The sequence below is a fragment of the Mizuhopecten yessoensis genome, unplaced genomic scaffold (assembly GCF_002113885.1).
Source record: "Mizuhopecten yessoensis strain PY_sf001 unplaced genomic scaffold, ASM211388v2 scaffold10521, whole genome shotgun sequence".
Classification (NCBI taxonomy): Eukaryota; Metazoa; Mollusca; class Bivalvia; order Pectinida; family Pectinidae; genus Mizuhopecten; species Mizuhopecten yessoensis.
The window spans coordinates 12,260-35,885 of record NW_018408588.1 but is presented as its reverse complement, the minus strand read 5'-3'; the positions used below and the strand labels follow the sequence as shown (position 1 = coordinate 35,885).

General features: G+C 38.2%; 1 protein-coding gene across 2 annotated transcripts in view; it reads left to right on the top strand.

Annotated features, from left to right (window-relative positions):
* Positions 1–23,626, top strand: part of LOC110460910 — a 110,178-nt gene that overhangs the window by 74,398 nt on the left and 12,154 nt on the right. For both annotated transcript variants that reach the window (XM_021514121.1, XM_021514122.1), the window contains exons 36-54: positions 237–509; positions 2,302–2,523; positions 3,292–3,665; positions 5,710–6,006; positions 6,728–6,848; positions 7,496–7,765; positions 8,163–8,447; positions 9,771–10,022; positions 10,381–10,982; positions 11,251–11,333; positions 11,554–11,695; positions 13,091–13,178; positions 13,805–14,026; positions 14,297–14,545; positions 17,168–17,323; positions 17,632–17,861; positions 18,295–18,591; positions 19,061–19,202; positions 20,147–20,389. In XM_021514121.1, the coding sequence (XP_021369796.1) occupies positions 237–509; positions 2,302–2,523; positions 3,292–3,665; positions 5,710–6,006; positions 6,728–6,848; positions 7,496–7,765; positions 8,163–8,447; positions 9,771–10,022; positions 10,381–10,982; positions 11,251–11,333; positions 11,554–11,695; positions 13,091–13,178; positions 13,805–14,026; positions 14,297–14,545; positions 17,168–17,323; positions 17,632–17,861; positions 18,295–18,591; positions 19,061–19,202; positions 20,147–20,389 (4,548 nt within the window). The remainder of the gene's footprint in view (positions 1–236; positions 510–2,301; positions 2,524–3,291; positions 3,666–5,709; positions 6,007–6,727; positions 6,849–7,495; positions 7,766–8,162; positions 8,448–9,770; positions 10,023–10,380; positions 10,983–11,250; positions 11,334–11,553; positions 11,696–13,090; positions 13,179–13,804; positions 14,027–14,296; positions 14,546–17,167; positions 17,324–17,631; positions 17,862–18,294; positions 18,592–19,060; positions 19,203–20,146; positions 20,390–23,626) is intronic.

The following is a 23,626-nucleotide window of genomic DNA, read 5'->3' as shown; positions in this document are numbered from 1 at the left end:
TGACTTCCTTGTCTATAAGCTTGACTCCTGTCTGTTTACCGATCAGTTTACTTTATATATACTTTTCGATATCATATACCCTAAATATTGTTAGAACAAAACAAAATGTGACTCAAGCCTGATGTTTCCAAGTAGAGATTTTAATTCATCTTCTTCTGTTTGACTTATGTCATACAGAATGAAAAACTGTCTGTACTTTCATTAATTTTGTTTTTTGTTGTTTTTGTTTTGTTTAGAACGTTGGATGAATCTCTGACATGCCTCCACAAAGTCATGACAGGGAACTGCTCACGAGATGCTGTTGTCTCTGTTAGTCAGACTCTCCATATTGTCAGAGGCATTGTGGGAGATGACTGCTCAACACAACTGAGTGAGAGTCTGTGTGTGTTAGCCAACTCCGCCAACCTCAAAGGAACCTGTGATACGGACAAAGTTGACACCTGTGTACAGTCGTTCAAAGACTTCCTCGATGGCTACACATTTTTTAATACCCAAGAACAACTATGCGAGTAAGTTGGTGTAGAACTGTTTTGAAACTAAAATGCATATCACACACTCATTTGGTTTGACCTTATGCTGTTTCATTAGAAATCTTTCTATAGAATTGACTGATGAATCAGTTTTGATCAAACACAATACACACCAGCTATACAGTATATGTACAGCAACGACCACAGAAAAGTTACATGTAGTAAGTGGCCCATATTCAAAAAATGAAACATGATATATCACCCAGTAGGAAACAGTTAAACTTATTGTTTTTATGCCCCCCATAATGAAGTTAGGGGGGGTTTACAGGAACCGGGGTGTCCTTCTGTCTGTCCATTCGTCCATCTGTCTGGGCGTATACAGGAACCAGGGTATCCATCTGTCTGTCCAGTCGTCCATCTGTCTGGGGGTATACAGGAACCAGGGGGTCCTTCTGTCTGTCCATTCGTCCAACTGCCTGGGGGTATACAGGAACCAGGGTGTCCTTCTGTCTGTCCAGTCGTCCATCTGTCTGGGGATATACAGGAACCGAGGTGTCCTTCTGTCTGTCCATTCGTCCATCTGTCTGGGGGAATACAGGAACCGGGGTGTCCTTCTGTCTGACCATTCGTCCATCTGTCTGGGGGTATACATGAACCAGGGTGTCCTTCTGTCTGTCCATTCGTGCATCTGTCTGGGGGTATACAGGAACCGGGGCGTCCTTCTGTCTGTCCATTCGTCCATCTGTCTGGGCGTATACAGGAACCAGGGTATCCATCTGTCTGTCCAGTCGTCCATCTGTCTGGGGGTATACAGGAACCCGGGTGTCCTTCTGTCTGCCCATTCGTCCAACTGTCTGGGGATATACAGGAACCGGGGTGTCCTTCTGTCTGTCCATTCGTCCATCTGTCTGGGGGTATACAGGAACCAGGGTATCCATCTGTCTGTCCAGTCGTCCATCTGTCTGGGGATATACAGGAACCGGGGTGTCCTTCTGTCTGTCCATTCATCCATCTGTCTGGGGGTATACAGGAACCAGGGTGTCCTTCTGTCTGTCCATTCGTCCATCTGTCTGGGGGCATACAGGAACCGGGGTGTCCTTCTGTCTGTCCAGTCGTCCATCTGTCTGGGGGTATACAGGAACCGGGGTGTCCTTCTGTCTGTCCAGTCGTCCATCTCTCTGGGGGTATACAGGAACCAGGGTGTCCTTCTGTCTGTCCAGTCGTCCATCTGTCTGTAGACATAATCTTGTCTACTCAACTCCACCTGAATTTCATGAAACTTCACTGAAGTAATCAACACAGTTGTGCATCTGTGATTAATATTTTGATTCGGCAATTCCTCAAGTACTGGACCTGATTGAATGATAGGCATAACACTTCGATTGAGAGGATGTTAAAGAAATATCCAAATTATAGCTACCTCACCTATTCATGGCGTTATGTCTTTTGATTTAGAGATGGTTTTTTTTACACTACTCCTCCCAAAGTACTGTACTTAAATAAAAAGCTTTGCCATCCATTGAGACAAGTGTCTTGTTTCAAATTGTGAAACCATATAAGTTATAATTTAAAATCCAGTTGTAGATTAAGCAATTATAGATTGGCCTAAAAACAGATATGTCATCTATAGAATGTCATCTATAGAACATGTGAAATGTGCTAGTTAGACACAGCAAAACACAGCCCATTAACTTAAAGCAAAACTCAGCCCATTAACTTACACTACTTGACAAATCATCCGTTAACACACCATGAAAACTATGACCATCTATTATGGTCATTTTAATGCCCATTAACTGTTAATTGTTTAATTGTTTTTTTCCATCCACAGAGAACATCACACTGCACAGGTGTGTGTAGAAGACAACACTGCTACCTGCAATCCCAGTGTTAGACTATCCGTGGAGACAACAATATCACAAAAACTTTCTGCAGTATCTAAGAGTGTAGACAGCTGTGAGGCACTTAAACGCTGCACTTTACCTGGAAAATGCTCCATTAAAAATGCCTTTGAAGTGGCTGTTAATGAATTGAGAAAGGCACCTTCGTGTCCGTAAGTGACTCCACAAACGTATTTTGATACACCTGTTGTGATGGAATGTATAATAGATTTGGCAGATTAATAGCTAACAGTATTTTTACACAGAGCTCGGCAAACCAAATCAATTGGAAATACATAGCTCTTTGCATATAAAATTTGTTCTGAATTATGATGGTAAGAAATATTTGATATATGGATCTATGTGGTAAGTTTTGTTTGCTGAAATTTTCTTTTACTTTCATTACATTCAAGAAAAAAACAACATTGTAAATCATTGCCAATTACATTCATGTAAAAGAAAGGCATATTTGTCTTGTGGAGGCACGGTAGTCTAGTGGTAGGACGCCGGGCTCGTGACCGAAGGCTTGCGGCTTCGAATCACAGCACGGCACTGTGTTGTATCTTTAAGCAAGATACTTTACTCCGCTTGTTCCAGTCTACTAAGGTGTAAATGAGTTTGTGGTTGGGCAGCACTAGAATTGTTGAATGCTAGCTGTTAGCGCCAAAATGGCAGCTCCGGTTGTATGCTCCCCAGGGAGTTGAGAAAGATATTGGCTGGTTGCAAAGGCCCTATAATTAACCTCGGATAATAATTTGTGAACTGCTTTGAGACCAACTACGAACTAGGTTGTGATAAAGCGGTATATAAGAACCACAAATTATTATTATTATTATTATTATTGATAATTGTAAGCGGTTATGTTACGACAGTCTTACATAGCAGTAATGGTTTACTGTATGACAATAACTATTGAACCAAAATTATTGTTTGTATTTCAGCTCTGGAAATACTCTAATGCCCGCTATATCAGATGAGATTATCGATTGTACCTCCATCCAAAGATATCCTGCTAAAGCCGACTTCCTGTCATTGTTGTCAGGTTGTCCCCCTATATCACTTATCCTCCCGGCAGCAGAGGACATACTTGTTCCACTCACCCTCTGTATACAGAACTTCTACACGGCTGTAAATGTCTCCCTGTACAGCTATAACTTGGGTGTCGGCGATTTCTGCCCTGCTGTGCGAGGAATATCAACATGCTTTCAAGACTTCTATGACACTTTAGAAGAGATCCCTGCCAAGTTTTTGTCGTCAGGTCTCCTCAAATTGACTCATCAAGTTTGGAATGAATTCCTTGACTCATCTTGTAACCGTAAGTCATGCTTTTTATGTGGACATTACAATATTAAATTGTACTGGCAGCAAACACTTATAAAACATTGTCATGTCGATGATTCTGTCTTTTTTTACCTTTTTAAAAATCAAAAAGGACATTAAAGTAGCTCAAAATCCTAGATGATTGCTAAATTTTAAAAGTTAATATCATATCAGTGTGAAAGCAGCATTGGCCATGTAGGAAAATTAAATACAGACACACAAAAAAACATTGTTCTAGTGATTAATTCATATAAATTTTTAAAACACCAACAAAACTTAATATCATATCTTCAGTGTTAGAATACTGTTGATCCAATTTAATTGATCTTTATTTTTTGATGCAACTTTTTCACAAATCTACATTATAATTTAGCTGTTTGTGCTAATTTCCCCAACTCATTTGGAATTTCATTATTTTTCCCTGATCCTATGGTGGTGAAAAAACATTTTCCAAGTGACTTTTTTCAGCAGAGCTGATTAAGATCAACTTGCGATTTGTCCTGGGAAACCCCCATGTTATGATGCACTAGGTGGTTGCACCGGTAGGGTTGCCTTATTTCATATAAATTACATATTTTATATAAAATGTAGATTTGCGAAAAAAATGAGGAGATTTTGGTTTAGAAGCGAGTTTGAAAATTATAAATCTTCTTAAGTTACACATGGAATAATGTCTATTATGCAAAATTGTGCTATTACCCTACAACAATCATCTGTATAATAAAAGTACAAGAACAGGTTATATGTAGGTACGAAAAACGTGAGCGCAGATTCCCTAGGTTTAAAAGAAAAGTATAGGAATTGGATGATTCCCTGGTGAAATTGATCAAGGAGATGTCAACTTATAAAATCTACAAGTTAAGAACGACATATCTCAGTTCCACTAAACCTTACAGTCGGGGTATGATTACCGTATAACTTTTCCTGTGTAGAGGATCTGTTATTAGAATGCTGTAGTAATAATATTTGCTGCACCTTTACAAAAAGGTATTTCATTTCAAAAATAAAATTCAAAGAATAGCAGAAAAAAAATTCTAAAAGAGAAATCAATTAAAAAAAATATTGATCAAAATAGGAAAACAAATAATTTTAATAAATTTTCATAAATTTGGCGGCCCATTTTTTTGGTTGAGCCAATTATGCCAAAACCAAGCCTTAATATCTTACAACTGCGCATGCTTGGGAGGAACCTGGGAAAACAGATGAAGGACAAAATATATAATATACAATACAAAACCATTTTAAACTTTGTTACCACCAAATTCGTTGAACTCTGCTGTTTTTTTGTTTTTTTTTAAAGATACTTGTTGTGAGAAATGAAAATTTATTTCTATTGCATTAAATGATTTCATGTTAAACTTAAGATTGACTTTATTCGCATCCCAGACAGATATATCCCACATGCTAGATTTTTCTATCTCGACCGATCAGCTAGTATATCTGGTACATTTAAGTGACATTTCATTGAATTTTTATTCATCCGCATGTTAAAAGCTCGAAATTGACAATCTGCGTTATACATATTCTGTTTCGTCATATATAGATAAAATATGATCTACACTATGAAAGACATTGTCTTTTGTGTAAGAATGGACTTACGTTTTACACGGAAGCATTCAAATAATTATTTATTTGAGGCCCCAGACGTGACATTTTTAGTCTGAAGTGAAATTGAACAAAAAGGTGCAAGGAAAACTATCCATTACAGGTAATAGATTTTATTAGACAAGATCTACATTGTATATGACTTTGAACTCCAGAGTCAAGGTCCTCATACTTCTTAAAGGATGAGAATTATAAGGCCCAAGGGGATTAGAGGAGAAATACAGTCCACACAATCAAAATTAATATTTCTTTGGCAACAAACAATAGGACTGCAGTTTAAGTTACAAAATAAGGTTTTGCCATGGAAAATGTATTCATCTGAAGTGTATGCATGGTGCATTCAATTTCAAAGCTTCAAATATTCAAAGCTATCGTTTAAAGTATGTACAGTTAAGAAGTATTTTATGTGTGCCGTATGTTTTGGTATTATCCAGGTTCTGAACTTGTCATCTGTGAGGATGACACTGAAACTATGGAATGCCCTGTGGGACATGTTGTGGATATCCAGGATGCATTTTATGGTAGAGAAGAGCGACTCACATGTTCGGACACCAACAGACTCTTGACAGACACATCTTGCTCCTCTCCGGTAGCCCTCGACAAATATAAAGAAATGTGTGATAATAAAACCAGCTGTACTGTGACCGCTAGTAGCTCTGTGACAGGAGATCCATGTCAAGGCACATACAAATATGCTCGTATCACATACACCTGTGCTGCAGCAAACCCTGGTAAGTAGAAATGTTATAGACAATTCTCTGGTCTGTTCCATGTGCAAATTAACATTGGTCATACGATGCCTCCTGTTGATTTCCTCAGGAAACAAATATCGAAGCTGATGTCCTAATTTCTGGACATTGTAACTGTGGGTATTTTGTGCCAGTTAAGTATGGGTCACTCAGGCATAGCTTGACAAAGGGACCAGTCGGTCTAGTAACGTTCAACACGTTTGATATTTACATTATTTGTGTACAAAGTAAAACTTTGATATAACATATTTCCAAACTGATGAATCTTCTTGAAGATATGGATGTATTTAAAATCATTTGGATATGTTGCATGTATGTACCCTTAATTGTCAAAGCTATTGAACTTGTTTACATTTGAAATATATCTTGGGGAAACTTTTGGAACAACATTGCATATATGTATTGTTTGTTTGAAAATACTACATCATTACTGATGAGATAGAATGTTGTAGAGTGAATGTCCGTTTGGCATGCTTTATGTTACTAGAACCAAGACAAGGAGTTTTATCTTGCTGGTATCGACACAGAAAAATCAGCGAACTTGTATCCTCATGATTTGACATATGTAATGCAGTCACAAAATATATTTCAGAAAAATTTAGATACTAAAAAGCTTCACATCTGTGTGTTCAATTGCTTCACTTGCATGTCCATCACATAACTCTCAGTGAGTTCAGCACTTGAATCGTATTTGGTTTTGCAGTTGTTATAACAGAAGCAGACGAATGTCGTCAGGAGAATGTTGTAAGGTGTATGAATTCTTTCCTGTCAAATACCATGTTGATTGGATTGTTCCGCCTTCCAGACCGAATAGAGCTCTGCAGGTAATAGACACTGCCCTGAGACACGTGTTGTAGGAAATCAGTTTGGCACTAAATATTTATATAAATGTAGACATACAAAATTAACATGATTATAGTTGATTATATCGCTAGCATTTAGGCCTTACGGCGATTAATTTTAACGTCTTGGTTACAACATTATGGCATAATATAATCAATAGAATTGATCATATTCAACGTTCCATAATGATTGGTGTATTTTATTGACAAAATTTGATGACAGATTAACTGTATTGATTATATGAATACATAAATAGTAAGTTTCCTTGAATGTATGTACCTTGATTTTTTACTAAAAAGTAAAACCTATGTGTGTTGCGAAATCAACAACCTTGAAGGAAATTTAAGGTTTCTCTTTCACTAATATCATTGTCATAGCAACAGTATAAATTTTACACATCAACAATTTTTTTCACAGAAAATAATCAAAGATGTCAATATGCGCAGCTTGTCAAAGGAATCTGTATGAAGTTGACCTTTCAAGCAGATAATTATATCATGATACGTATCGTATTGTAAGCATCATACCACAAGATGTATCTTATCGTGAAGTATGGGTATCGTTGCAGCTCTAGTCGAGAAACCCCCTTAGTTAACTATAAACAATAGTAATATAATGTGTTTTTTAGGAGTTCTTTGTCACTGAATACATGTATCAGTGAGGGTATGGTGAGATGTTCCCCGCGCCTACAGCAACAGTACGGTCACGTACAGGCTTTAGGCAGCTCAATCATCTCACGAGGCACTAATGTATGTAAGGAGATGGGAGAGGAGGAGGAGGAGGAGGAGGAGGGAGACGGGATGTCTTGTTCACCCCTTCAGGCTTGGGAGTGTATAGCCAAGCTTGGTATGGACCTGTCTTACTACCAAACCAGTAAGGACAGAGGTGATATCTGCAGGTTAGTAGTTTGTAGTTTGACACTTAATTAACACTTAAATCACATTGAGTGCACTACTCAGGCAGTCAAGTATGTTACAATATGTTTGAACTTAAATAAAGTATTCCTCTACAAATGATGCTCACACTGGATGGTAAGCCACTAAATAGAACAGTCTCTAGGGATCGCCACTATAGGATATTTTTTCTTATTTAAGTTAAGAAAAAAATCTTCAGACAGTGATATCATTGAAACTGGACATTTAAATCTAATGATATGTGAAGTGTGATGCAGGTTTCAATAATTTAAGCATTTAAAACAACAGACCAATTAATATGGCAACAAAATCAATTAAATCCAAATATTCCGCTGACTGTACAATCTCCATTGACATATATATAACTGTTGTATTATTCAGACTCGCCAAATATTCCGCTGACTGTGCACAGCGCCACCTCTACAACTGTACTGAGCCTGTCAATAGTGTGATGTCTATGACCCTGAACAAGGTCACTCATTACGCCTTACAAATGTGTGATGGCCACCACAGGAAGCAAAAGGACATTGCCTATTCCGCTCCCCCTACCTGTGTAGATCCAGAGGTGACTGGTTCTCATTGTAATCATGTACGAGCCCTCAAGAGTTTAGCTGACTTGTTTGACGAAATCTTCAATCCATATGGCTCTCAACAGAGGTTGTGTGTGTAAGTATACGGGAGTAAAATTGAGAACAAATTTAGGTACAATTACACCTTTATACATAACTTCACACAATGGAAGAGTTAACCTGTTTATTACTTGAGTTAAGACACAGATATGTATGTGCAAGCAAAGAACAAGTACTAAAACCTACTGCAAACATTTGGCGTATCAGGGGCTACTCACTCTATAACAAACCTACTAACAGTAACAAATTCTTTTCAAAAGATATTAAAGGAAGCTATAGGCTCTGCGAAGTCATAGAGAAACTTGATAAAGAACGCAAGCTAGACTCCAAAGAAAACAAGAGAAGCAGCTAGACTCTGAAAGACTCCAGCGAAGTGACTAGACTCCTAATATCCATGGAGAAGCTATAAAAGACTATGAATTGGAAACGCTAGACTCCGAAGAAGGCAAGAGAAGTCACTAGACTCTGGAGGAATCCAGAGAAGTGACTAGACTCATAGCCACCCCAGAGAATATATCTATTAGATTTAACACGAGAAAACTGGCTACAGATAAAGTGAAGTAATAATCTATTTAAGAGATTGGGGGTAAAATTCCCCAAGAATTTAAAGCCAAGCCTAAATTTACACATAGTTGTTCATAAAGTCTCGATCAATAGAGTGAGTAACCCACCTAACATAAACCTTACATATAACATACAACATGAAGCGGCAAAAAGAAGCCTCACAGAAGCCTCACAAAGGGGCAGCATGTAATAAATCAACAAAATAGACAAATATGAAGTTACTGTATACATATACATGAACCTGAAAAAAGAACCAACAATTACACAAAAACTCATGATCATGAGGCAAATTAATTAGAGGCGATGCAGGGGTTGGTGGGTGGGTAAGCCAAAACAAACAAGTGTAATCTGCCAGCACTACGAGGAATGAAACTGAAGCTGGCAATACCAACACCCCTCTAAGACGTAATCGCTGATTGGTCAAAAGTTACTATGGACTGATTAACATATACTACGATACCTTATATGGTAAGACATCTAATTTGCATAGGTAAACACTATCGCTCTTCGAAGAAGAACACATTCCATAACCAGGTAAAAGAAGGAATTACAAAAATGAACATAAGGGAAAAAGCCTTATATCCTATAACACTTAATATTGCAAACATATATATATAACAACAAAACTATCACATCTACAACTACAGCAGCCAAGGCAATGGAAGGCTTACACAGTTATATATAAACTATAATTTATCATTACATATCAAATTATTCTTTTAAAAAAAACGTTTCATATCTTAAAAATCATAAGTCATAAAATATTTCATCCTATTCTTTCATAAACTGTTTTCAGAGAGTATGCCAACTCCCTACAGAGTATATATAGTAACATCAATGGCTGCCCTAGTTACATAAAGAGGAACGTTCTGTCAGGACTAGACACTGTAAAGGCATATAAAGCCACAGATGTCTGTAATGTGGAGATCAAGTCACCGTGCCGACCACCACCTAGCAACTGTAAGATACAAAACGCTGAGGCTTGTGTTGACAGGCTGAAGGTCAGATTAAGTGGAGAGAGCTCTGAGGTGGATGATACTGTGTGCAGGTTTGAACTTTATTCATATCATGCTCTTAATTATAAAACCTGTGCATAACTGGCCTAAAAATTCTAAAAAAAAAAAGCTATCAAAGTTTTAAAAAAATGAGTTTGACTTGCATTTAATGTCATGCGGGTCAAGTGTGTTAAAAATATTAAACAACTTTTGACTTGAAAGGCAAGAGGCCAAGGTTCAGGATATTCACTCTGACATTTGAAGCGGTAAAGATATTTAATAGGTTGGTTACATACATTGAGGGTTACTAAGGTCAATTGTGTTTTACAAGAGAAATTATTAAATAAGTAGATCTGGATCTTATCTGGTACAGTATATATGGTAAACAATGATGACTTCATAATGTTACAGCATGCGTATGGAGGTGAAAAGATGTATAGATGAAAATACTGCAGAATGTTCCAAAACAGCAGTTTACCAAGTCACACAGAAGTACTACGCTGCACTTCAGATCATAGGAACAATTTGCGATGAAGGAGATGGCGGAGGTGAAGGTGATGGAACCAGTGATGGGGTCGACCCAGAGGTCACAGATATCTACGGCTGCATCAGAAGCTTTGATGTCAAAATCTTCAAAGTACTAGAGCTTAGCTCAAGATCAGGGGAAAAGGAATCAACTGAAAACACGGGAAGTAAAGCAGAATCAGCTACAGTTAGTGGACAAAACTCAGGATCTGCTAGTAAACCAGCCTCAGGATCTGCTAGTAAACCAGCCTCAGGAAAAGCTAGTAAACCAGCCTCAAGATCCACTGGAGGAACAAGCCCTGGATCAGCTAGTAAACCAAGCTCGGGATCAGCTGGCAAAACAACTGAGCTAACAAGTGCATGTGGAAAGGTTTCTGCGTCCTGGACATGCATACAGACCAACCTTCCCCGCCTTGCCTATCATGAACGTGTCCTACTCAACCATACATTGTATGCGGTGTACCAGACAATTGATTACAGTTGTAAACGTAAGTACATGTAGCTTATAGACATGTTCTGAGTCAAACTTTGGTTTTTGAAGATCCTGTCTTTTAAAGTTTACATCAGTCCTTTTTGTAGTTGTGTGTGGTTAAATTACAGGACTCAATCATTTATAATTGTTAGCCTTTGTTACCCAAGTCTTTTTACTTGAAACATTATGGTACAAGTTGTTTTTGTACCGTATTTTTATTTGCCTGGCTGCACAGAAAAGCACCAAGTAATAGTTACCACACTGCTTTATTTCCGGTTTTTTAGCCCAAGCATGTCATAGCTGTACAGAACTAGACGATAATGACCTGTGCAACAAACAGCATCCTGTAAAGTGTGAAACAGGGGAGGTAACATCAACTTTCCTGCCAATGCTAGTAGACTCCTTGTTCTAAATCTTTAAATTGCACATGATAAATAAGTATTGATAATTTTCATACGCTCTTGGCTAAGGACCAAAATTTACTTATATAACACCTTCTTGTATTATCTGATAACGTTGAACAAATTGTCAACATGACATATTAAGTGTAAATAACTAAATAAACACCTAATATCTGTGTTTCCTAGGTGTGTTACGCCAAAACTGTGAACAAGAAACTGGACAAGGGATGTCAGTCTTCAGTCCAATGTGCTCATTCGTGTGCCTCTAACAAAGACTGTGGCTACTGTTGTACTGGCTATCTGTGTAACAAACCAGCACACATTGAAGGTAACATTCCATACAAGTAACAACCACCACACATTGAAGGTAACACTCCATACAAGTAACAAACCACCACACATTGAAGTTAACACTCCATACAAGTAACAAACCAGCACACATTGAATGTAACACTCCATACAAGTAACAAACCAGCTCACATTGAATGTAACACCTCCATACAAGTAACAAACCAGCTCACATTGAAGGTAACACCCCATACAAGTAACAAACCAGCACACATTGAAGGTAACACTCCATACAAGTAACAAACCAGCTCACATTGAAAGTAACAATCCATACAAGTAACAAACCATCATACATTGAAGGTAACACTCCATACAGGTAACAACCATCATACATTCAAGGTAACACTCCATACAAGTAACAACCACCTCGCATTGAAGGTAACACCTCCATACAAGTAACAAACCACCACACATTGAAGGTAACACTCCATACAAGTAACAAACTAGCTCACATTGAAGGTAACACTCCATACAAGTTACAAACCAGCACACAATGAAGGTAACACCTCCATACAAGTAACAAACCAGCACACATTGAAGGTAACACTCCATACAAGTAACAAACCAGCACACATTGAAGGTAACACTCTATACAAGTAACAAACCAGCACACATTGAAGGTAACACTCTATACAAGTAACAAACCAGCTCACATTGAAGGTAACACTCTATACAAGTAACAAACCAGCACACATTGAAGGTAACACTCCATACAAGTAACAAACCAGCTCACATTGAAGGTAACACTCTATACAAGTAACAAACCAGCTCACATTGAAGGTAACACTCTATACAAGTAACAAACCAGCACACATTGAAGGTAACACTCCATACAAGTAACAAACCAGCTCACATTGAAGGTAACACTCTATACAAGTAACAAACCAGCACACATTGAAGGTAACACTCCATACAAGTAACAAACCAGCTCACATTGAAGGTAACACTCTATACAAGTAACAAACCAGCACACATTGAAGGTAACACTCCATACAAGTAACAAACCAGCTCACATTGAAGGTAACACTCTATACAAGTAACAAACCAGCTCACATTGAAGGTAACACTCCATACAAGTAACAAACCAGCACACATTGAAGGTAACACTCCATACAAGTAACAAACCAGCTCACATTGAAGGTAACACTCCATACAAGTAACAAACCAGCACACATTGAAGGTAACACTCCATACAAGTAACAAACCAGCTCACATTGAAGGTAACACTCCATACAAGTAACAAACCAGCACACATTGAAAGTCATACTTCTGGAGTTAACAAACATTTTCTGTTCCCCATTTTAGTACAGTAAAACAATAAAGTTCTCTCCGTGAAGGCTTTATCAGACACTTGAACAGTTAATTTATTTTTTAGATCCACCCATGTGTGACGTAAGTAGGGCAGTGACATGTGCAATGGATGTTGTTTCCATAGTTACCAAGACAGACACGATCACTGAGAGGTAAGGTATAGTAAAAATTTGTATACAGCACTATAATCTGTCAGATACAAATGCCTGAAGTAATGGTGTTTTACCAGTAGCTTGCTAGCATGTAGTTCTAAAATGTTTGCAAACAGAGATTGCCTTGGCATATGTGCAATGACACAGAGGGTAAATGTGTTAATTAGTTTTTAAAAACTTTTAATAAAAGACCTTAAACGTATTTTCTGCAAACAAATGACCTTGGCCCATAGATTGGGCCAAAAATGTTGAAACTTCTTATCAATAATAAAGAAATTAAAGGGTCATGATATTTGGTTACAAGTAGTAGCAAGCTGGCTGAATAGAGTTTATTGAAATGTATTACTTTCAAGGTCATTCAGGTCAAATATACACATAACATCTTCTAGGGGTTTCTTCTTAATATCCTTACTGCATAGAATTGCAAAACTTTTTTTAACAATATAGGAATAAACTATTTGCTTGAATAAATAATGAATAAATGACCTTGACCCATTTTCTTGGTCAAAATCGTAAAATGAGCTTTGAACAGTATTCAATAAGATGTGCATGCATGTGCAGGGCCATTAAGCCTTTTCTTTATTCTATACTGATGTACATTTTGTATACATGTATCTTTGTGTTAGGGTTCTGAGTGCCAGTTTGACCTGTATGGAAACTTACTCTCGTGACTGTACGTCAGACAAACTCACCATCATCTACCGAGTCGCCAAACTTATACGTGAGATGCTGACAGTCAGTGGGTGTGCTGCTGAGTCCTCTTTTTATCGACACTGTGGTACTGTAGGAGTGCTCTCCCTTGGCAGGATCTCTTCCAGTCCTTTTGCGTCTGACAGAACCAAATGCAGGTAAAATATCAGTGTGTTTTGGGTCATCATTTCCGATGCTTTGTAACAAATACTCTTCTAAACCGCAGGGTATTAGTGATGTCTTCCACGGCTTGCTACCTAGTATTTAGTTGACTTAAGGGTAATATTTTCTAGCATACTTCTGTGATTGAAACATTTTCCTAACAGAAACTTTGAGAAAAGTCTGACCGAAAGTCTGACCTCAAAAGTCTTTTACTAACTGAGCATCAAAAGATTTGCAATGTATTGCATGTGTTGTTTTGGTTTCAGCCTGTTGAACACTACACAGACCTTGCTGGATGAGATCAAGAATTCTGAACAGTGTTTCAGTACTGAACTTGCCCCAGTGTTGAAATCCATGGATGAGGTAAAAAACAACTTCATTGGCGATGTTTGTTCAGCAGAGGATGCCCAGCCGAGGTGTCGAGTTGATGCCGTATTCTCTTGCTTCAGCATCGCAGCAGACAACTTTACCATGGACGGAATATCACTGATGAATAAACCTCTGTGTATTAACAGGTAAGTCTGATGTATGGACCAGTCAGTATTAACAGGTAAGCTCAGTATTAACAGGTGAGTCTGATGTATGGACCTGACAGTATTAACAGGTAAGTCTGGTGTATGGACCTGTCAGTATTCACAAGTTAGCCTGATGTATGTACCTGTCAGTATTAACAGGAAAGTCTAATGTATGGACCTGTCCGTATTAACAGGTAAGCCTGACGAATGGATCTCTCAGTATTAAGAGGTGAGTCTGATGTATGGACCTGTCACTATCAACAAGTTAGTCTGACGAATGGACCTGTAAGTATTAACAAGTTAGCCTGATGCATGGACCTGTAAGTATTAACAAGTTAGCCTGATGCATGGACCTGTAAGTATTAACAAGTTAGCCTGATGCATGGACCTGTAAGTATTAACAGGTAAGTCTGTTGTATGTACCTGTCAGTATTAACAGGGAAGTCTGACGAATGGATCTCTCAGTATTAACAGGTGAGTCGGATGTATGGACCTGTCAGTCTTAACAGGTTAGTCTGACGAATGGCCCTGTCAGTATTAACAGGAAAGTCTAATGTATGGACCTGTCCGTATTAACAGGTAAGTCTGATGAATGGATCTCTCAGTATTAACAGGTGAGTCTGATGCATGGACCTGTCAGTATTAACGTATTAACAAGTTAGCCTGATGTATGTACCTGTCAGTATTAACAGGAAAGTCTGATGTATGGGCCTGTCAGTATTAACAGGTTATTCTGACGAATGGACCTGTCCGTATTAACAGGTAAGTCTGATGTATGGCCCTGTCAGTATTAACAGGTAATTCTGATGTATGGACCTGTCCTTATTAACAGGTAAGTCTGAGGTATGGACCTGTCAGTATTACCAGGTACGTCTGATGTATGGACCTGTTGGTATTAACAGGTAAGTCTGTCGAATGGATCTCTCAGTATTAAGAGGTGAGTCTGATGTATGGACCTGTTGGTATTAACAGGTAAGTCTGTTGTATGTACCTGTCAGTATTAACAGGAAAGTCTAATGTATGGACCTGTCCGTATTAACAGGTAAGTCTGTTGTATGTACCTGTCAGTATTAACAGGAAAGTCTAATGTATGGACCTGTCCGTATTAACAGGTAAGCCTGACGAATGGATCTCTCAGTATTAACAGGCAAGTCTGATGTATGGACCTGACAGTATTAACAGGTAAGTCTTATGAATGGACCTGTCAGTATTACCAGGTACGTCTGATGTATGGACCTGTTAATACTGACAGGGCCATACATCAGCCTTACCTGTTAATACTGAGAGATCCATTCGACAGACTTACCTGTTAATACACAGAGGTTTATTCATCAGTGATATTTCGTCCATGGTAAAGTTGTCTGCTGCGATGCTGAAGCAAGAGAATACGGCATCAACTCGACACCTCGGCTGGGCATCCTCTGCTGAACAAACATCGCCAATGTCCATTCGTCAGACTTACCCGTTAATACTGACAGGTCCATTCGGCAGACTAACTTGTTAATACTGACAGGTCAATTCGTCAGACTTACCTGTTAATTCTGACAGGTCCATTCGGCAGACTAACCTGTTAATACTGACATCAGACTTACCTGTTAACACTGACAGGTTCATACATCAGGCTATCTTGTTAATACTGACAGGTCCATTCATAAGACTTACCTGTTAATACTGACCGGTCCATACATCAGACTTAACTGTTAATACTGACAGGTCCATTCGTCACATACATCAGACTTACCTGTTAATACTGATGTATGGACCTGTCAGTATTAACAGGTAAGTCTGATAAAAGGACCTATCAGTATTAACAGGTAAGTCTGACGAATGGACCTGTCAGTATTAACAAGTAAGTCTGACGAATGGACCTGTCAGTATTAACAAGTAAGTCTGACGAATGGACCTGTCAGTATTAACAGGTTAGTCTGACGAATGGACCTGTCAGTATTAACAAGTAAGTCTGACGAATGGACCTGTCAGTATTAACAAGTAAGTCTGACGAATGGACCTGTCAGTATTAACAAGTTAGCCTGATGTATGGACCTGTCAGTATTAACAGGTAAGTCTGACGTATGGACCTGTCAGTATTAACAGGTAAGTCGGATGTATGGACCTGTCAGTATTAACAGGTAAGTATGACGAATGGATCTCTCAGTATTAACAGGTAAGTCTGATGTATGGAACTGTCAGTATTAACAGGTAAGTCTGATGTATGGTCCTGTCAGTATTAACAGGTAAGTCTGATAAAAGGACCTATCAGTATTAACAGGTAAGTCTGACGAATGGATCTCTCAGTATTAACAGGTAAGTCTGATGAATGTACCTATCAGTATTAACAGGTGAGTCTGACGAATGGATCTCTCAGTATTAACGGGTAAGTCTGACGAATAGACCTGTCAGTATTAACAGGTAAGTCTGATGTATGGACCTGTCAGTATTAACGGGTTAGTCTGATGAAAGGACCTGTCAGTATTAACATTTCATTGCAAGTGAATTAGAACCTAATGTTTTGTATGTAAATTAAGAAAATTAATTACCAATATTTGCTGTGTATAAATAAGAAATATATTATGCACCTGAACACTTGTTGTAACTACACAATTATGTTCCCTGTCATTGCAGCACAATATGGCAGACAAACACATGTGTACTGAACAAGATGGCTGCCTGTTCCTCCCTGCAGAAGGCAACAATCTCTGGATTGATCAATATGTATGTGAACGTGACAAAGAGCTCCTGCTCTGTGTCGGACGTATCTGAATCATTGCAATTCATAAGGTTTGTAACAACAAATTATTTCAAATCTTTGAAATTTGCAACCTTGAAATATTTATAGGTGTGTGGCTGACATACTATATATAGTAAATATAGTAAAACCTTGTTATAATGTCAACATTTCTACAGGTTAATATAATGGACACTATATTAAGGGAGATGTTTAGAGAAATTGGCAAGATTTTGGAAAAGAAGCCATTGAAATAAGCTGGTGGTAAGACTATATAAGTAACTTTGATTTGTACATTTAAATTCTAAAGTGTCACTCAATAGTTTAAACTGATTTTATTAATATGCGATGTGTTTTTCAGTGAACCTGTGACCTTTGACAGAGACCTTGAACTCTGCATCTATGATTTCTCTGTCGCTGTAACCAAAGGTTACCACGGTGCCCACACAGATGTATGTGATGCCTACCTCACTGCAATGTCATGTGTTGAAGGTCTACAGTTATCTCCCTTCCAAAAGGCTGTAGGTCGAAGCTTTGTAACCCTCCTAAGCAAAGGCTACGATGCCACCTATAGCTGCAGTAGTCAGACAGGTAGAGTTGATATTATTGTGTTTGAAGGATTGTTTTACTCAACACCTTAAATAAGACGTAATGAAAATCAAGATCACTATATTTATTCATCTATAAGACAGTCGTAATAGTTAAATGTATTTATAGTTACTCCTGACAGCTTATACCTTACAGCAAACACCTCCCTTAAAAAAAGATGGAAAATCAAACTAAATTCATTTCACAAAAGTAAAGACAAAATTCAAACTTGCTTTTATTTGGTGTTACCGACCATATTGTTAAACCTCTAGTGAAAATCCTGTAATCTGATTGGTCAAGACAAATTGTTCATTTCACGCTGTCACACTGACTTAACATTGAGTCAATGGAAGGTGCTTCCCAATGCCCTAAGCAATGAGCCACAATGTGGTATATCTTTCATGCATGTGGTAATATATTGATTGGTATTATCCAGGTTCTGAACTTGTCATCTGTGAGGGTGACACTGACACTATGGAATGCCCTGGGGGACAAGTTGTGGATATCCAGGATGCATTTTATGGTAGAGAAGAGCGACTCACATGTTCGGACACCAACCTACCCTTGACAGACACAGCTTGTTCCTCTCCGGTAGCCCTCGAAAAATATAAAGAAATGTGTGATAACAAAACCAGCTGTACTGTGACCGCTAGAAACTCTGTGACAGGAGATCCATGTGTGAACACCTACAAATATGCAAGAATTGCATACAACTGTGTGCCAGTTAATCCTGGTGAGTGGCGATAAAACAATGACACCAGGAAAGTTCATTGTAATTTAAATTTCTCCCTTATTTCGCCACACTCAAATTGATCATGAAACAAATGATGATACACAGCAAATGACACAATATAATTCCACTACGAAGGGCAAGATTACCCAGGTAACACGGCAGTTACCAGTTAAGTGTACATATGTCTCTTAAATCGTACTCTTATGAATCGTTTGCCTCCTACTAGAAGAGGGCTAAATGGTTATCATTATTTGGTGACTAAGTTTCCATCACACTGACAAGAACTGATATTTCATTGTTAAAATGTAATAAATAAAGGTTGTCATCTGACATTCATTTGTCAAGTTTTTTCCCTAAAACAACTTACAACCATTTGGTTCAGGGTCATGATATTCATTTAGTTATGTTTTGGTCTCATAGCCATATTTCTGTTGTCCTCTTAGGATGTTTAATTTTCTTTAATCTTCAGGTTCCAATGACACAAGTATGATTGGATCAATGGAGCTCTCGGACTGTGACCTTGACCTTACCTACTTATATCTGGCTCACCACACCATACAACTTTATACGAGTCGTTTATTCACCCAGTCCTCTGTTTACGACACCTGTCGGTAGGTAACCATAATGATCTCATGTGAAAGAGTTTACCACAATCAGACAGAGTATGTGTATCGGACGTGTTAATCGGATAAATGATTCAAGAGTTATTGCCCATATCTGTTGACAGAATTATTGATCTTGTTAGTAGATATGTTAGTCTGATAAACATTTAAAAAGTAATCACCCTTGTTTCTTGTTTTTAGTCACGTTTATCAGATAAATATTTAAGGAGTTATTTCCCTTGTTTTTAGTCATGTTTATCAGATAAATATTTAAGGAGTTATTGTCCTTGTTTTTAGTCATGCTTATCAGATAAATATTTAAGGAGTTATTGTCCTTGTTTTTAGTCATGCTTATCAGATAAATATTTAAGGAGTTATTGTCCTTGTTTTTAGTCATGCTTATCAGATAAATATTTAAGGAGTTATTTCCCTTGTTTTTAGTCAAGTTTATCAGATAAATATTTAAGGAGTTATTGCCCCTTTAATCACGCTTCCTTATCAAATTTCCATTTAAAGAGTTTCTGCCCTTGTTGTTACACAGATAAATATTTAAGGAGTTATTGCCCTTTTAATCACGCTTCCTTATCAAATTTCCATTTAAAGAGTTTCTGCCCTTGTTGTTACACAATTGGTCCCTTAGTTTCGTTCTGATTTCGTTGAATTGTAGTAGGCTTTACCACCATCTATTGTGGTCTTACAAGCATACTTATGCCATTTATAGAGTTATTGCCCTTTGTATCCTTCGACCATTACAGATTTGCTTTTTACAAGGAGTTAGTCCCTTCAGTTTCTATACAATTTCTTTGAAACTGATCTGATTTACTGGCATGAAAAAAACTGTTAAAAAAATAAATACATTGATCTGATTGTCACCTATTTTATTATTTCTCTTTGTATAGATAAGCACAAAAAGATATAATGATTACTAAATGTTGTTATTTCATTTCTGCCAGGAATGCAGCAGTGATAAAGTCCTCAGTACTTACAGCTGTCAGCAGCTGTGCTTCCTACTCATCCCTCAGGACATTGTTGGAATTCTTTGATTTTGCGGTGTCCCATGTCTGTGTTAGGGACATACCAATTGTGAATGGTCAGGAGGACCCTGGGCAGTGTAACGTCGACATGGCTGGGAAATGCTTCCATACCATATTACCTTACTTGGGAGCCACAGTGAAAGGCACTGACAGCTTCTGTTGGTATGTTACCCATATTGTGATTGCTATCTCATTCCTCTGTTGGTATGTTACCCACATTGTGATTGCTATCTCATTCCCCTGTTGGTATGTTACCCATATTGTGATTGCATCTCATTCCCCTGTTGATATGTTACCCATATTGTGATTGCATCTCATTCCTCTGTTGGTATGTTACCCACATTGTGATTGCTATCTCATTCCCCTGTTGGTATGTTACCCACATTGTGATTGCATCTCATTCCCCTGTTGATATGTTACCCATATTGTGATTGCTATCTCATTCCTCTGTTGGTATGTTACCCATATTGTGATTGCATCTCATTCCTCTGTTGATATGTTACCCACATTGTGATTGCTATCTCATTCCTCTGTTGGTATGTTACCCACATTGTGATTGCTATCTCATTCCTCTGTTGGTATGTTACCCACATTGTGATTGCTATCTCATTCCTCTGTTGGTATGTTACCCACATTGTGATTGCTATCTCATTCCTCTGTTGGTATGTTACCCACATTGTGATTGCTATCTCATTCCTCTGTTGGTATGTTACCCACATTGTGATTGCTATCTCATTCCTCTGTTGGTATGTTACCCACATTGTGATTGCTATCTCATTCCTCTGTTGGTATGTTACCCACATTGTGATTGCTATCTCATTCCTCTGTTGGTATGTTACCCACATTGTGATTGCTATCTCATTCCTCTGTTGGTATGTTACCCACATTGTGATTGCTATCTCATTCCTCTGTTGGTATGTTACCCACATTGTGATTGCTATCTCATTCCTCTGTTGGTATGTTACCCACATTGTGATTGCTATCTCATTCCTCTGTTGGTATGTTACCCACATTGTGATTGCTATCTCATTCCTCTGTTGGTATGTTACCCACATTGTGATTGCTATCTCATTCCTCTGTTGGTATGTTACCCACATTGTGATTGCTATCTCATTCCTCTGTTGGTATGTTACCCACATTGTGATTGCTATCTCATTCCTCTGTTGGTATGTTACCCACATTGTGATTGCTATCTCATTCCTCTGTTGGTATGTTACCCACATTGTGATTGCTATCTCATTCCTCTGTTGGTATGTTACCCACATTGTGATTGCTATCTCATTCCTCTGTTGGTATGTTACCCACATTGTGATTGCTATCTCATTCCTCTGTTGGTATGTTACCCACATTGTGATTGCTATCTCATTCCTCTGTTGGTATGTTACCCACATTGTGATTGCTATCTCATTCCTCTGTTGGTATGTTACCCACATTGTGATTGCTATCTCATTCCTCTGTTGGTATGTTACCCACATTGTGATTGCTATCTCATTCCTCTGTTGGTATGTTACCCACATTGTGATTGCTATCTCATTCCTCTGTTGGTATGTTACCCACATTGTGATTGCTATCTCATTCCTCTGTTGGTATGTTACCCACATTGTGATTGCTATCTCATTCCTCTGTTGGTATGTTACCCACATTGTGATTGCTATCTCATTCCTCTGTTGGTATGTTACCCACATTGTGATTGCTATCTCATTCCTCTGTTGGTATGTTACCCACATTGTGATTGCTATCTCATTCCTCTGTTGGTATGTTACCCACATTGTGATTGCTATCTCATTCCTCTGTTGGTATGTTACCCACATTGTGATTGCTATCTCATTCCTCTGTTGGTATGTTACCCACATTGTGATTGCTATCTCATTCCTCTGTTGGTATGTTACCCACATTGTGATTGCTATCTCATTCCTCTGTTGGTATGTTACCCACATTGTGATTGCTATCTCATTCCTCTGTTGGTATGTTACCCACATTGTGATTGCTATCTCATTCCTCTGTTGGTATGTTACCCACATTGTGATTGCTATCTCATTCCTCTGTTGGTATGTTACCCACATTGTGATTGCTATCTCATTCCTCTGTTGGTATGTTACCCACATTGTGATTGCTATCTCATTCCTCTGTTGGTATGTTACCCACATTGTGATTGCTATCTCATTCCTCTGTTGGTATGTTACCCACATTGTGATTGCTATCTCATTCCTCTGTTGGTATGTTACCCACATTGTGATTGCTATCTCATTCCTCTGTTGGTATGTTACCCACATTGTGATTGCTATCTCATTCCTCTGTTGGTATGTTACCCACATTGTGATTGCTATCTCATTCCTCTGTTGGTATGTTACCCACATTGTGATTGCTATCTCATTCCTCTGTTGGTATGTTACCCACATTGTGATTGCTATCTCATTCCTCTGTTGGTATGTTACCCACATTGTGATTGCTATCTCATTCCTCTGTTGGTATGTTACCCACATTGTGATTGCTATCTCATTCCTCTGTTGGTATGTTACCCACATTGTGATTGCTATCTCATTCCTCTGTTGGTATGTTACCCACATTGTGATTGCTATCTCATTCCTCTGTTGGTATGTTACCCATATTGTGATTGCTATCTCATTCCTCTGTTGGTATGTTACCCACATTGTGATTGCTATCTCATTCCTCTGTTAGTATGTTACCCACATTGTGATTGCTATCTCATTCCTCTGTTGGTATGTTACCCACATTGTGATTGCTATCTCATTCCACTGTTTGTATGTTACCCACATTGTGATTGCTATCTCATTCCTCTGTTTGTATGTTACCCACATTGTGATTGCTCTCTCATTCCCCTGTTGGTATGTTACCCATTATGAGAGTTTTATTTCATTCCCTTGTTGGTATATTTTGTAGCTAAGTGTAGGAAGATAGATTGGTGATCACAGTAGAAATCAGTAGAGATCTTGTGACTTTTCTGTGTTGTTCTTATAATCATGTCATGTTTTAATTTTTAATACATTTAACGTAACTCACTGTGATACCAGCATGAAGACAACTGATGGGATATTAAGATAACAATGTTGAAAACCTGTCTATGATCAGAGTAAATCGTGTCATAAACAGGTACTTCAAGACAGGACTATAGGTTTGCACTCCCTCCGTCAGTCACTCAATCTGTCGGTTAATCTCTCAGTGTACAAATTTTATATGTTAGAACCTCTTGGGAGGACTTGATTGCTGCATAATAAAATCAGTCATTATAGTTCACTACAAACAGAGTGATGGTTCTTAGTTTTCTGTAAGTCACCTTGTTTTGCTGTGAAATTAGATAAATGTCAGGTAAAAGAAGATTTCAGACTTTCTGCCTGGTGTGAAGCACTTAGGGTGGTATCTCTGGTAAGATACATTTAT